The sequence below is a fragment of the Peromyscus leucopus genome, chromosome 2, assembly GCF_004664715.2.
Source record: "Peromyscus leucopus breed LL Stock chromosome 2, UCI_PerLeu_2.1, whole genome shotgun sequence".
NCBI lineage: Eukaryota > Metazoa > Chordata > Mammalia > Rodentia > Cricetidae > Peromyscus > Peromyscus leucopus.
In genome coordinates, this window is record NC_051064.1 from 142,924,982 (window position 1) to 142,939,495 (window position 14,514).

At 52.4% G+C, this 14,514-nt stretch overlaps 1 protein-coding gene across 2 annotated transcripts; it reads left to right on the plus strand.

Moving 5' to 3' along the window:
* The first annotated feature begins 1,865 nt into the window (after window positions 1-1,865).
* Casp9 (caspase 9) lies at window positions 1,866-14,305 on the plus strand. Of its 2 annotated transcripts, XM_028880669.2 has the most exons (9): window positions 1,866-2,042; window positions 3,490-3,889; window positions 6,286-6,320; window positions 7,363-7,539; window positions 7,930-8,019; window positions 9,229-9,376; window positions 11,269-11,448; window positions 11,889-11,998; window positions 13,543-14,305. In XM_028880669.2, exons 1-9 carry the CDS (start codon window positions 1,911-1,913, stop codon window positions 13,630-13,632), a joined length of 1,362 nt encoding a protein of 453 aa, XP_028736502.1. In that variant the 5' UTR covers window positions 1,866-1,910; the 3' UTR covers window positions 13,633-14,305. The 2 variants fall into 2 exon arrangements, with proteins under 2 accessions (XP_028736502.1, XP_037059061.1); XM_037203166.1 differs by lacking the exon at window positions 9,229-9,376.
* Window positions 14,306-14,514: the final 209 nt, after the last annotated feature.

A 14,514-nucleotide genomic window follows, 5' to 3' on the forward strand; every position in this document is an offset into this window, starting at 1 on the left:
AAGGGGGTGTGGTGAATAAGGTTGACATTTTTCGCGTCTGTGATCCAGGTCTCGGGGGATGTATTTTCTATGCTACGTATGCCTCGTGTTGAGATCTTATGTAATCGTTTGCTTTTATCACTAAATCTAGCATGCTGTTTTGTTTGTTTCCGAGGGTCTCCCTGTGTCTCCTTGGCTGGCCTGGAACTCGCCAGGTGGACCAGGCAGGCCTCCAACTTACAGAGTTCCACCCGCTTCTGCCTCCCGAGTGCTGCCATACCCGGCTGTATCTTTTATTTATTTATTCCATATCGTCTGTCTCCTGGTTCTTCCAGGAATGTAAGTTCCCATAGGTAGGGTCTCTTACCTGTCTTGTCAGCACTGTAACACCGTCTCAACAGACCTTGGCATGTACAAGCTACCAATGAATATTTTCATATTTGCAAAATAACTGAAAAAATTAAACTAAAGCCTACAACACCCTCACACGCCCCGCCCGTGTAGGGAATGAAGTGAGTGCTCTACCATTGAGTTCTACTTCGTTCCAGTGCCTAAGGTTGTGCTGCTCAAGTGACCTATAAGTAACCAAGCTCCTCCAACAGGTCAACATGGAGTCATTCATGCTAGTTTTTATTATTTATTTATTTTGGTTGCCGTTGTTGTTTTCCTGTTAGGATGTGGCAGGGATAAATAACATAAGGAGTGTAAAGTGGCTAGCACAATGCTCATTTACTTTTGATTCGTGAAATGAGTGGTACAAAACCTAGAGAAGAGAGGACCAGATTCCTGGCAGTTTCTCCGAAGGAGGTGGCAGGGAGGGAGGGAAGGAGAGGAGAGGGAGATGGAAGTCTGTGTGGGCTTATTTGGATGACTCACGATAGTGCGAAGCAACACACGGAGTAGTGGACAAGGAGGGAGACGTGAGGTTTCATTAGCCGCAAGGATGGGGCTTTACAAAAAAGTCACAACCAGCAAGGGGCTTGAATGATGTGGGACAGACCTCTAGACATGGCTTCCTTTCCTCTTGCCAGTAAGTGTGACCTTTCGAGTGTCTGTAGAAGTAGGGTCGCTACGTCCGGGGAAAAGGTGCCACAACTGCTAAGAAGAAACGTGCAAGGAAGCAACAGAACCACACAGCCTAGAACCTAGAGAGTCATGGGGGCGTGATAGGAACGCGGCGGCGGGCGGGCGGGACGCAAAGTCAGGTGGGGGTGGCCTAAGGGGGCGGAGCAATGTTATGTGGGCGGTGTTAGAGGCGGGGCGAGGGAGCAGGAGCGGGACCTGAGAGCTAGGCCAGGTCCACGACGGAATAGCGCCGTAGGGAAAAAGATGTGGGGTGGGGCCTGAGTGCTCGACCAGGGGAGGGACTGAGCAGCAGGATGGGGGCGGGTCCTAGGGGCGGGGGGAAGAACCGAGGAGAGGGAGGGCGGAACTAGGGGCGGGGCGAAGGGACCTCGTAGGACCGGGTGTTGGTCTAGGAGGCTCGGAGGAACGTCGACGTAGGGGCGAGTCTTAGGGGCGGAGCAATATCACGTGGGGCGGGTCTTAGGGTGTTGAGGTGCAGTGCCAGGGCGGGGCTTGAAGGGGCTGGGGGCGTGGCTGGAACGTCTTAGGGCGTGGCGAAGTGCCGGGCGGGGCAGAGAGCGCGTTAGAGGGAGGGGGGAGAGTGGGAGGTGGAGGTGGGAGGAGGGTGGGGGTGCTGTGAGGTGTCGGGGAGGCGGGGCCGAGTGGGCGCAAGGGACGGGCCTTGGGGCCGGGCGGAGCCTCATAGATGAGTCTCAGTGACCGCTGGCCCTCAAGGCCTCCTCTGGCCAGGATCCCTTGCTAGAGCGATATGGGGCGGAGCGTGGGGGCGGGGCGGAGCGTGGGGGCGGGGGCGGGACCCAAGGGCCGGAAGCGGACGGAACTCGGGGTACCGTAATCGGCCCGCCATGGACGAAGCGGATCGGCAGCTCCTGCGGCGATGTCGGATGCGCCTAGTGGGCGAGCTGCAGGTCGCCGAGATCTGGGACGCTCTGCTGAGTCGAGAGCTCTTCACTCGGGACATGATTGAGGATATCCAGGTGCGCCCCGCCCCCTTGCGTCCCCAGTTTTTCCCGCGGCGCTGATGGAGACTGGGAAATTCGCTGAAGCTACCCCGGAGCTCCTGCCCTCCTCTCACTGCCTTGCACCGTGCGCCATGGGAAACCGTGGCGTGGGAACTCCATTTTCAAAACCTTCCAGAATTTAGCCCCGTTAATCCTCCAGATTCTTATGGAGTACGGAAGAATAAATAGAAAAACCCCAAGCACCTCTTTTGCGGAGTGTTTGCTAAAGCGACTGTAAACTGCACCATGTTAATACTCGGATTTCTCTCGGGAAAGTAGGCTGTTATTTTTCCTGCTCAAGTGTAAGAGCCCTAGGCACCCACCTTAGCCTTGCACTGGCGCATTGTACCAGTCACTTACCCTCTTTGAGCCTCAGTTTCCTGAGTGAGATAACAGTGGTGAAGCACTTCTGTGTGGGACACAACACCAGGACCACCCAGCATGCCCTGTCTTCTTTGGTCAGGCCTTTATGTATAAAGTGAATGCTTTATGAAGGATTTTGGGGAAAAAGGGATTTGATGTAGGTAACAGTTGACCCCTCAACACAGGCCTGAAAAGGGAATATTTCTTCCTGAGAGCCTATGTGTGGCAGGCCCTTAGGGACTGCCTAGAAGACTGTCTCCAGCATCTGATAATATGTATTATCATCTAGGATCCTGGTCTGGTCCAGTGAAGGAGAAATAGAAGAATGTACCAATTAATAATAAAATCAGCGGGATGGTGGCACAGGCCTTTAGTCCCAGCTCTCAGGAGGCAGAGGCAGGAAGATCTCAGAATTCTAGGGCAGTCAGGGTGGTAACTCCAGTTCCAGGGGTTCTGACACCCGCTTCTGGCTTCCTCAGGGACCCAGCACACAATACACACACACACACACACACACACACACACACACACACACACACAAAACCAAAACCAAAAGCAAGAGCAGGAGAGTCAGAAGTTCAAGGTCATCCTTAGCTATGTAGGAAGTTGAAAGCCAGTCTTGGCTACTTGAGAACTTTTTTCTTCCCCAGAACAAAAATGAAAGCCCTGCCCCCATACAAAGTAAAACAACCTCTTTCCTCCAAAAAGGAGAGGCTGGAAATCTTGATTTCTGTATTCAATTCCCTTACTTACTTACATGTTAGCAACAAATTTAGAAAAGTTAAGTAACTCATGTAAACCATTCGCCACCACTTTGCTACTTTTAGTCAGGCTGATTAGCACTTAGCACAGTGCTGGACTCACAGTAGGCGTCTTTGAAGGCACTGCTGTGGATAGACAAGCAAAGGCCACAGAGGGACGGACATGCACTCAGCACGCTGCTGAATTAGTTTCTGCCCACCTGCCCCAGGCTTATGCTACATGAGAAGTGGGAAGGAGACAGGGTGAGAGTCAACAAATGTCCCTGGGTAATGAGTGTCTGGTTTTTCTTTCCAAACAGCGGGCAGGCTCTGGGTCTCGGCGGGATCAGGCCAGGCAGCTGGTCACAGATCTTGAGACCCGAGGGAGGCAGGCCCTCCCTCTCTTCATCTCCTGCTTAGAGGACACAGGCCAAGACACCCTGGCTTCACTCTTGCGAACCAGTCGGAAAGCAGCCAAGCAGATTCCAGAGGCTGTTAAACCCCTAAACCAACTGGTACCTGTGGTCCTGGGACCCATGGGACTCAAGCCAAAGGAGCAGAGAGTAGTGAAGCCGGACCCATCGCCGCCTGCCCTGGGAAACCTCACCCCAGTAGTGCTGGGGCCGGAAGAGCTCTGGCCTGCTCGGCTCAGGCCAGAGGTTCTCAGACCAGAAACGCCCAGGCCAGTAGACAGTGGTTCTGGCAGAACTCATGATGTCTGTGAGTATTGAGAGAATGTGTTGTTGGTTAGGTGCAGTGAGGTTATTCGGGGGGTGACTGGGTACAAATTGGTGGGTCGAGATTCAGAATTTAATTCTAATATTTGTCTTAGTGAATGCTCATAGGAGATGCATGGAATATTCCAAGTATTCTCTAGAAGATGTCATTTTGACAGCCCATCTGAAAAGCAAGAGTTTGTTTTGGATGTTCCTTGTTTCTCTGAGTGTTTCCAGAAGGAGCTATTGTTCAGGGTTTGCCTTTGGGTTCTGGTGGATGATGGAAAGTACCCACGCCTGACAGAAGGTGTGGGGAAGCTATTAGGACTCTGCCCTGCACACGTATGTATTGCATGATGTATACTCCTACGTCCCTGCAGCCCTGCCTGGTAGATACCATTAGATTCAGCCCGGTAAGCCCAGGGCCAGGAAGATGACAACAGCATGCAGTGAAAAGCATACACCCCAGCTGGAAGGTTTTTACCCGAGTGCGTGTGCACACAGGTTGCCACATCCCACACGTCACGTTACAGGACATTTTAGTATCCTAGGAGACCTTGTCTCTTCAGTCAGTACCCACTCCTGCAACTGAGGTCATTGCTGTTGTGGGTTCGTCGACGTCTGTCATTTTTGCTTATCTTTGTACATCAGCGAGAATGAAATCCTCCCTTAGGAGCTCTGTAGAGTCGGCACCTTTCACCCATCATATCTGCATTCCAGTCCTGGTGTTGTGCAGACCTGCAGTCCACTCTTGTTCAGTGCTAGGTGGCAGTAGTTCCCACTCTGAATTACCTGAAGTTATTTACTCTCTGTGTGTGTGTGTGTGTGTGTGTGTGTGTGCAAATGCGTGTGTGCACGCGTGCACGCATGGGCATGGGCATGCGTGCCCATATGTGCCATTTGTGCAGGAGCGCATGTGTCAGTAGGTCAGAGGACAACTTTGGGTATCACTCTTCAGAAGACATCCTATATTTGTTTTATGTGAATGTGTGTGTGTGCCTGAGTGTTTTGTGTGTACTACATGAGTGCAGAAACCCACAGAAGTCAGAAGACCGTGGCGGGTATCCTGAACTAGTTACAGGTGGTTGTAAACTACTATATAGGTACTGAGAACTGGATCCAGGGCCCCTATAAGAGTAGTGAGTACTTTTGTTTTTGTTTTTGTTTTCTTGTGGTTGTTGTTGTTTTTTGAAACAGGGTTTCTCTGTGTGGCCCTGGCTTTCCTAGAACTCACTCTGTAGACTAGGCTGGCCTCATACCCACAGAGATCCACCTGCCTCTGCCTCCCGAGTGCTGGGATTAAAGGTGTGTGCCACCACTACTGCCCAGCTGCAGTAAGTACTCTTAACCACTGAGCCTTCTCTCTGGTTCCCTCCCCACTTTGATTTTGGAGATAGGGACTCTCACTGGCCTGGAACTGATAGAAGAGTCTAGGCTACCAGTGAGCCCCAGGGATCTGCTTGCATGTCTTTGCCTTTACAGTGCTGGAGTTACGTGCCACTGTGCCTGGGTTTTTTATGTGGGCTCTGGGGATGGAACTCAGGTCTTCATTATGTATGACAAGCACTTCACACACTTTTGTTGATAGACACATGGGTTATTCTTTCTTTAAGATTATATTTTTATTCTATTGTAAAAATTACGTGTATTTATGTGTGGGTATGTCCACATGAGTGCAGTGCCATTGGAGTCCAGAAGAGGGCGTCAGATTCCCTGAAGTTACAGACTAGTCAGGGCAGGAATACAAGGCATAAACTTGGAGCAGAAACTTGTACAGGTTTATTTGTTTTTTTTATTAATATCTATGAGTGTTTTCCCTGCATGTATGTGTACTGCATGCATGCCTGGTGCCCACAGAGGCCATACTAGGGTGCCTTGGAAATGGAGTTAAGGATGAATGGGAACTGCTGTGTGTGTGTGTTTGCTGGGACCCGAACCTGGATCCTCCACGGGAGCAGCCATTGCTCTTATGCACAGAACTGTCTCTCTGTCCCTTACCTCTACCTCCCTTACTCCTTTCTGCTATGGAGTTCATAGAAATGGAGTCATGTGGTCTGTATTTCAGTGGCTGGCTTGTTTGTTTCTAACATAGCCTTGTGCTCTCTGGGTTACCCAGGACATTGTGTGGATAACTAGTTGGCTTCTCTTTAGGATGTCCCCCTGAGTGGCCGAATCACACTTCGAGGTTTTTGAGTAAGACCCTAGTGAACGCTCTTGGCCAGCTCTTTTCAGGGGTGGAAGTGTGTGTTTAATGTTGGCAACTTTTAGTCACTTCTCCATGGTGGCTCGGTCGCTTGGCTCTCCTCTCCGAAGTCCTGCTGTGGGGACTGTCTTCACAGCTCCGTGGCCTTTCCCAGCTGAACCCCAGCACCCATGTTCTTCTTCTCTCTTGTTCTGCAGGTGCTCCAGAGCAGATCAAGGGTCATAGAGCTATGGTGAGTCCTCGTATAATTAAAGTTGGCTTTGTCCCCAAGCCCTTCCCTTCCGGTGAGCTAGGAGCTGAGGAACCCTGCCTGGCTGGGGAACTTTGGTTCCAGTCACCACTCTCCATGACTTCTGACCCCAGCTGGAGTGCTCTGTCCCAGCCCATCCGCCCTTCTGCCCCCGTAGAGTCAGATTTGAAACCTAAAGAAGAGCTGTATCGGCGAGGATGTCCACTCCAGGGCAAGCCTCTCAGGCTGTCCTTCCCATCTATATACCCTCTGGCTCCCATGTGCTGCTGGACTTCTCCTTATTGGGGACAAGGACCACTTAACCTGCAGAGCCCTCTGCTGGGGAGGGAAAAGTCAGGCAGAGGAATATTCACTTAGAGTGATCAGACCCATGGACAGGCCGTGGAAGAGGAAGTTCCTGGGTCTGAGCCTGGGGTGAAAGCTGTGTCAGGAGATCAGAGTGTGGCCCTGGCCTGAGACTGCCGTGACAGAACCTTTCATGTACCCCTCAGGTGAGCCCTGGGCCAGTGCCATTAAGTTGCATGGTGTTTAAAGTCCCTTTGGGGTGAATGTGTCTGGGTTGGTTGGTTTTTTTTGTTTTGTTTTGTTTTGGGTTTTTTTTTTTTTTTTTGGTTTTTCGAGACAGCGTTTCTCTGCGTAGCTTTGTGCCTTTCCTGGGACTCACTTGGTAGTCCAGGCTGGCCTCAAACTCACAGAGATCCGCCTGGCTCTGCCTCCCGAGTGCTGGGATTAAAGGCATGCGCCACCACCGCCCGGCTTTGTTTTGGTATTTTTAAGGAGTTATTTTATGTGTATGGGTGTTCTGCCTACATGCATGTCTGTGCACCACATGTCTGCAGTGCACACAGAAGCCAGAAGAAGGTGTCATAGCCCCTGGAACTGGAGTTACAGACAGCTGTGAGCTACCATGTAGCTCTGGGAATTGAACCCAAGTCCTCTACAACAGCAGCCAGTGCTCTTAACTGCCTCTCCTGAGGAGTGCACTGAGCCCCCCTGGTGACACTGGACATCTGTCGTTGTGCAGGCATACACCATGGATGCGGACCCCTGTGGCCACTGCCTCATCATCAACAATGTGAACTTCTGCCCTTCCTCGGGGCTCAGAATGCGCACCGGCTCCAGTGTGGACTGTGAGAGGCTTCAGCGCCGCTTCCGCTGGCTGCATTTCATGGTGGAGGTGAAGAACGACCTGACTGCCAAGGTCAGTCACTGTCCCACAAGGGACACGTCCCACGCAAGCCTCCATGTCCATAGGACTGTGGGAAGTGATATGGGCAGCTGGCTATGGTTCAAGCATCAGACTTAGAGAAAGAGAGTCTGAGGATTGGCTTTCTCAGTGCCTACCCCCAACCTCTTATGCCTCAGTTTCCCTGTTTAGAAGCAAGAGTAATCATTGTTGTAGAACTATCACGGAGATTAAATGGCTGGTGACCACGCATAGCGTCTTTTCCTCCAAATGGCGCCAGTATGTTGACTGTGCCCCTCATGACTTCAGTGTTGGGAGCAGCGTGCAGTGTCATGGCCTCTGGCTGGACCCTGTAGGCCAGCTCTCCATTGGTGCCTCTGTCTTACCTGCTGCCTTCCCTTGTAGAAAATGGTCGCGGCTTTGGTGGAGATGGCACAGCGGGATCACCATGCCCTGGACTGCTTTGTGGTGGTCATCCTCTCTCATGGCTGCCAGGTAGGAAGCCTCCCCTCTTGAGCCTTGACAGGCCCTGCAGTAGCAATGTCCCGTCTGTGTCCACGGCACCCTTAGCTTTGGAGAGAAGGAAGTGAGGCCCTGTCTCTCTCTGCTGTCTTCCTCTGAGGAGTTGCCTTCGTGGGTGGGACAGGGGAAGCTCTGTCCAGTACGGGAAGGAAGAATTGAGAAAGACCTGTCCACAAAGCTGTCTTCTCCAGTTCAGAAACCAAATGCAACAATCCTTCCGCTGCATCCTGTATTTCCATTGCATCCTTCACTTCCGCTGCATCCTGTATTTCCACTGCATCCTTCACTTCCGCTGCATCCTTCTCCTCCACTGCATCCTTCACCTTCACTGCATCCTTCACTTCCACTGCATCCTTTGCCTCCGCTGCATCCTTCACCTCCGCTGCATCCTTCACTTCCGCTGCATCCTTCACCTCCGCTGCATCCTTCACTTCCGCTGCACCCTTCACTTCCTCTGCATCCTTCACTTCTGCTGCATCCTTCACCTCCGCTGCATCCTTCACCTCCGCTGCATCCTGCACTTCCTCTATGCTCCATGTTGTATATTCCAGGCCCTTTACTGTTGGGTGGAACACAGGATGTTGGGATCCGTCAGCTGCTTGGTGCATTAGTGGCTAAGTCCCTACCCCTGCCCAGGTCTCAGATCCTTCATCTTTTAAGTTGAGGGACTGGGGGCCAGCGAGATGGCCCAGCAGATAGAAGTGCTTGCTGCCAAACCTGGCAACCCGGAACCCATATGGTGTAAGAGAGCCGACTCCTGCAAGTTGTTTTCTGACCCCCACATGCATGTGGGCATCCATGTGCACATACACACAACAACAAAATAAATGCTGCTCTGTGTTTAGCTGCTTCAGAGGGGCTGGAGGACTAGAAGTCTGACTTGGGAGGTCTAGGCGAGGCCTGGAAACCAGTATTTTATGCAATCTTTGGGTGATGCTGACAGGTGGTGTGGGAACACTTGGTCTGGACACAGCTGGCCTGCACTCTCAGAATCCTTGGCTCCCATGGTTAAACAAGTCAGGCCCCTTGGACTTGATGCTGAACAGCCCGCTCTGTCTCTGTCAATGGGTGTCCCTGCCTAGGGCCTTCTGAATATTGACCTCCCCACACAAAGGCTTGGGACAGACCTCTGGATTTCTACCCAGAGTCTTATTTTTATAACCAAAGTGCCATGTCCTCCAGGCCAGCCACCTGCAGTTCCCAGGTGCCGTCTATGGCACAGATGGATGCTCCGTGTCCATAGAGAAAATTGTGAACATCTTCAATGGGACTGGCTGCCCTAGCCTGGGCGGGAAACCAAAGTTGTTCTTCATCCAGGCCTGTGGTGGCGGTAAGTGGCACTCAGCCCCCTGTGAGCACAGCTGGCAGGTAAGGAGCCACTGCCTGCTCCCTTTCCCACCTAGCCCCTCACTGAGTCCAGGGGGTTCTCCACACACAGTGGTGTATAGCAGGACTTCCGCCTAGCCGCCACAGGCCTAACATCATCTGAGGAGTTTGGTACAGTGATGTCACAGGCCCATGTGACTTCGATGACTTCAGCCCCAGAATTTCTGTAAAAACAAAGTAGGTCAGGGGAGATAGCTCCATCTGTAAATGCCTGCCATGAAGACAAGGAGCTCTTTGAGTCAGAGTCCCAGCACCCACAGAAAAGCCAGGCACAGTGGTGCCTACCTGTGATCCCAGTGCGGGGAGGTGGAGACAGGAAGGAGGTCTCTTGGGCTTGCTGGGTAGCCAGTCCAGCAAGAGACCTTGTCTCTAAAAACAAGGTGGGAATGATTAAGAAAGATACTCGATATTGTCCTCTGGTCCCCACGTGCATGTGCTCACGTGTGCACTCACAAACACATGTTCACATTCATACACGTACACACACACACACCTAAGAACAAAACAAATAGATACTGGTCTTTTAGTGTGGTAGGCTAGATAATGACAAGGAACTCTGGCCATTCTGTCCCAGGGGATCCCTTCCTGCACTCCCCCGCCCTGCCGAAGGGCCCAGGGTCACCTCATGCCCCTCCTGTTGCCAGTGCTCTTCCAGCAGAATGTTGACAGCACGGTGGGAGAAGCTGCCCTGTGCCCTTAGACCACGGAGATGCCCCTTGTTCACCACGGAGATGCCCCTTGTTCACCACGGAGATGCCCCTTGTTCACCACGGAGATGCCCCTTGTTCACCCTGTTCCTGATCTAGGGTGTCTGCGATGGCGCGCCGGCTCTGACCCCTGAAAGACAGGGAACTAGGAACAGAGCTGAGTGGGATGCCAGCTTCCAGGACAGCGACAGTTTGCCTGTCTGCTTCTCCCAATCTCACCCACTTTCAGTAGCAAGTAGGATTTTGGTCCCACACATATTAATGGTCTTATTTTCAGACCTCTTTTTATTTTTATTTTTTTGAGTTTTCGAGACAGGGTTTCTTGTGTAGCCCTGGCCTTCCTGGAACTTGCTCTGTAGACCAGGCTGGCCTTGAACTTGGAGATCCACCTGGCTCTGCCTCCCATGTGCTGGGATTAATGGCACATATCATCAAACCCAGCTAATTAGGCTTGGCAGCAAGTGCCTGTACCTACTGAGCCATCTTGTTGGCCCCCTGTTTGGTATAGTTTGGATTTCCTCTTTGGGATACCATAAAATGATTAGGGTAGTTCAAAAAATACAAATGGTTGGGCCTGTTAGCACAGACCTGTAATCTCAGCTATTTAGGAAGCCAAAGCAGGGTGATCAAAATTCAAGGCCAGGCCCTGGAGAGATGGGTCAGTAAAGAGTGCATACTGTGTAGAGGACCCAGTTCGATGACGCAGTGGTTAAGAGTGCATACATACTGTTGGAGAAGACTCAGTTCAGTTCCCAGCAACCACATTGGGCAGCTTCCAGTAACTGCAGCTCCAGGGGATCCATCACCCCCTTGTGGCCGCTGTGTGCAACTGCATGCATGTTCACAAACCTCACCTCCACACACAATTAAAAATTAATACTCTGCCAGGCCTGATGGCTTATGTGTCTAATCTCAGCACTGGGGAGGCAAAGGCAGATGCATTTCTGTGAGTCCAAGGCCAGCCAGGGCTGCTTAGTGAGACCCTGTCTCAAGACAAAACAGGTGTGCTTCACCACATCCAGCTCGTTTCCTTCCAACATTGGCAGTGCTCACAAGTGACGCCTTCAGGTCCAGGTGCTACAGTGTTCTACAGTGTGGTGACATTGGGTGTCTGTTTTTGCCCCTGCAGAGCAGAAAGACCATGGCTTTCAGGTGGCCTGCCCTTCCTCCCAAGGTGGGGCCTTTGACAGCGACTCTGAGCCAGACGCTGTCCCGTACCAGGAAGGCCCAAGGACCTCTGACCAGCTGGACGCCGTGTCAAGTTTGCCCACCCCCAGTGACATCCTCGTATCCTATTCCACCTTTCCAGGTGAGCTCACCTGTGCCGGAGGTCCTTGGCAATCACTTCACCTCTCCTAAGCCGCTGCTCACGGGGAAGCAGGCGCGGCTTCAGACTGGCATGCAGATTAAGAACAGTAACCTTTTGGGGTTGTCCTGCAGAGTAAACGAGGGAGGGGCCGGCACGTCCCTCAGCGCAGTGTTGGGCGTGTGGTGGTAAGGGAGCCGTGAGGTACATCCTTCAACCTTCTTGAGGCCCCTGACTTCCCAGAACCTTGGTTTCCAGACTGAGGAGATGGGAGCCTCCGCCAGTCAAGTGGGGTTGAGGGTGAAGAGTAGCGGGAGCCACAGGGATGGGGCCGCCCTTGCCACCTGTCTGTGAGCCACAGTCTGGATCTGGCCGTAGCCCGCATACTCTGCCAAGGAGTGTGCCACGCTGCTCCGGCAGAGTTCAGTCCTCTCCTCCCGCAGGGTTTGTCTCCTGGAGAGACAAGAAGAGTGGCTCCTGGTACATTGAGACCTTGGACGGCGTCCTGGAGCAGTGGGCCCGCTCTGAAGACCTGCAGTCCCTCCTCCTCAGGGTAAGTACTTCTTCCTGAGGGGCGGGGAGGCCTGGAGGGCAGGGCAGCAGGCCCTAGCCAGCTGCCAGGGCTGGTGGGCTCTGGCTGAGAATCAGGGAGCGAGCGCCTTGCCTCTCAATGAGGAACGTGACCATGGCGATGACATTTGTCCTCTTCGCAAGGTGCTGTCTTCCCCTGCCTCCTTAGAGACAGATGCCCAGGCAGACACCCGGTACCCAGACGACAGAGTGGTCTTAAGTGCCAGGTGGGGTGGCTCAGTGGCAAGAACACGGTACCCTGAAACCTGGCCATGTGCCTCTCCCTTAACCCCGTGGGATCCCCCACATGCCCTCTTTTTAGATAGAGTCACATGTAGTCCAGGCTGGCCTACAACTTCCTGTATAGTGAACAATGAACTTGAACTTAAGTGCTGGGATTATGGGTGTTAAGCACCACACCCAATTTGTGCAGTGCTGGGGTGAAATCCAGGGTGTCGTTCATGCTAGACAAGTAACCTCCCAACTGAGCTACATCTAGAGCCCCATGGCATTGACTCTTGACCATCATGCATTGTGCTTCTGTCTAGAGTGTCCCCTTCCTGGAGGCCTCAATGAGAATGAACAGGGAAAGGGCATGGTGGTGCCTTGCTTCATAGCAGCCAGCCACCAACTCAGGCACTTGCTCCCCACGAGGTGTACCAGGCTTTTTCTTTTGGGCCACCAACCAGCTCCCAAATCATGACATGGAGATTTACTAGTTATGAATGCTCGGCCTAACTGAGGCTTGTTTCTGGCTAGGTCTTTAAACTTAAATTCACCTGTTTCTCTTTATCTACCTTTTGCCTTGGGGCTTTTTACTTTTCTTTCCTTCTGTACATCTTACTTTAACTGCTTCTTGTGCCTGGCTGGTGGCTGCCCAGCTTCTTGCCCCTGGCATGGCCGTCTCCTGCCCCTATTTATTCTCTCTGCCTGCCAGCCCCACTCATCTCTCTCCTGCCTAGCTATTGGCCATTCAGCTCTTTATTAGACCAATCAGGGGCCTTAGGCAGGCAAGGTGAAACAAATGCAACACATCTTTACATGAGTAAACAAATGCAGCACAAACAAATGTATCACACCTTCACACAGTTAAAGTGATATTCCGCAGCATAAACAACTGAAACACATCTTTGCCTAGTTAAATAATACTCCACAACAACGAGGGCCCTGTGGGTTTCCACTGCTCTGCTGAGGTGCACACCTCAGGGCTATAGGAGTCTCTTCTGGTCCTGAGGGGCACCTACAGGACGGGGACAGCCAAGCAGCACGTGTGGTCTCCGGGTCCCCCCACTCCCCATCTTCCTTACCCCAGCCTTTCAGTCTGATTGGAATTGTGAATTTTTGTATTAGAAAACTTGAGTTTTCCGTTCTTTTACAGTAGCTGAGGTGTTTGTTCCCCAACCCACCTGAGGAGGGTGTAGGTGGAGTGGCCTTCCTTCAGATGCCCCTTCGTGACCCTCGCCCTCAGGTATGGCCTCCGACAAGGACACTGAACTCATAAATACCACCTCTGGTTCTGTTTTGCAGGTCGCTAATGCTGTTTCTGAGAAGGGGATTTATAAGCAGATTCCTGGCTGTTTTAACTTCCTCCGGAAAAAACTGTTTTTTAAAATTTAATGAGACTGGGGCGGCTTATTGCCTCAATGTCCTCCCCTAAACCTTCGTGGCCTGGACGTGGCTGAGGCCAGGACTGTCCTGCAAAGCCAGGTTTTTGGAACTGGGGCAGGCTGCTCTTTCCCCTTCCGTGGCAGACGGGCTCCTAGCAGCTTCCGGGTTGGTGAGAGATACAGAGCAGTGGAGAGAGAGGAACAGAGCGCTGTGGCTGCCACCTGGCCTCTTCATCTGTGGTTAGGGACTGTGGCCTGGGACCCCCAGGTCCTCTCTAGAGCAGGGCTTCTCTGCTGCTGCACTGTTGACATGTGGGGTGGCGTAATCCTGTCATGGGACTGTCCTGTGTATTGCAGGGTATTTTGAGCCATCTCTGGTCTCTACCTGCAAGCTGCCAGGAGCACCCCGCCTGAGTTCTGCCAACCAGAAATGTCTGCAGACATTGTCACACGTGCCCTAGGGGACATAACAGCCTCCACTGGAGGACCACTGTCCGCAGCGGTCTGTGGCTCAGACACACCAGCATCTCTCCTTCCCAGACCCACAGTCCAGCTGGCCCAGTGTGAACACCTGGATCTGTGAGTTCGGTGAAGTTTCCAGAAGGATTCATTCTAACTTTAACGCATTATTTATTCTTAAAAAATAAACCTTGGGCCAAAGGAAGGGCCCGTGTCACCCCCCACTCCTGTTCTGTTCTTCCCTACAAAGCAGACCTTTGTATTTTCTGAGCATTTCTCCACGTCTTCTAAGATCCCTGTCGCAGCCCAGGAGGTGACTTGCGGGAGTCCCCAGGAGCGCCCACAGATCATCTCCTGTCTTGAAGGACCATGGTTACCCTGCCGGAGACAGCTGGACAGAGCTCGGCTATCCTGAGTCCCACCTCTGTCTCCC

What these genes read in the sequence shown, in the direction of transcription:
- Casp9 (XM_028880669.2), top strand. Translation starts at nt 1,911, where the DNA reads ATGGACGAAGCGGATCGGCAGCTCCTGCGGCGATGTCGGATGCGCCTA. An exon ending in TGGCAGAACTCATGATGTCT is followed by an intron (nt 3,890 to 6,285) that starts GTGAGTATTGAG and finishes CTTGTTCTGCAG; the next exon opens with GTGCTCCAGAGCAGATCAAG. An exon ending in TGCAGTCCCTCCTCCTCAGG is followed by an intron (nt 11,999 to 13,542) that starts GTAAGTACTTCT and finishes TCTGTTTTGCAG; the next exon opens with GTCGCTAATGCTGTTTCTGA.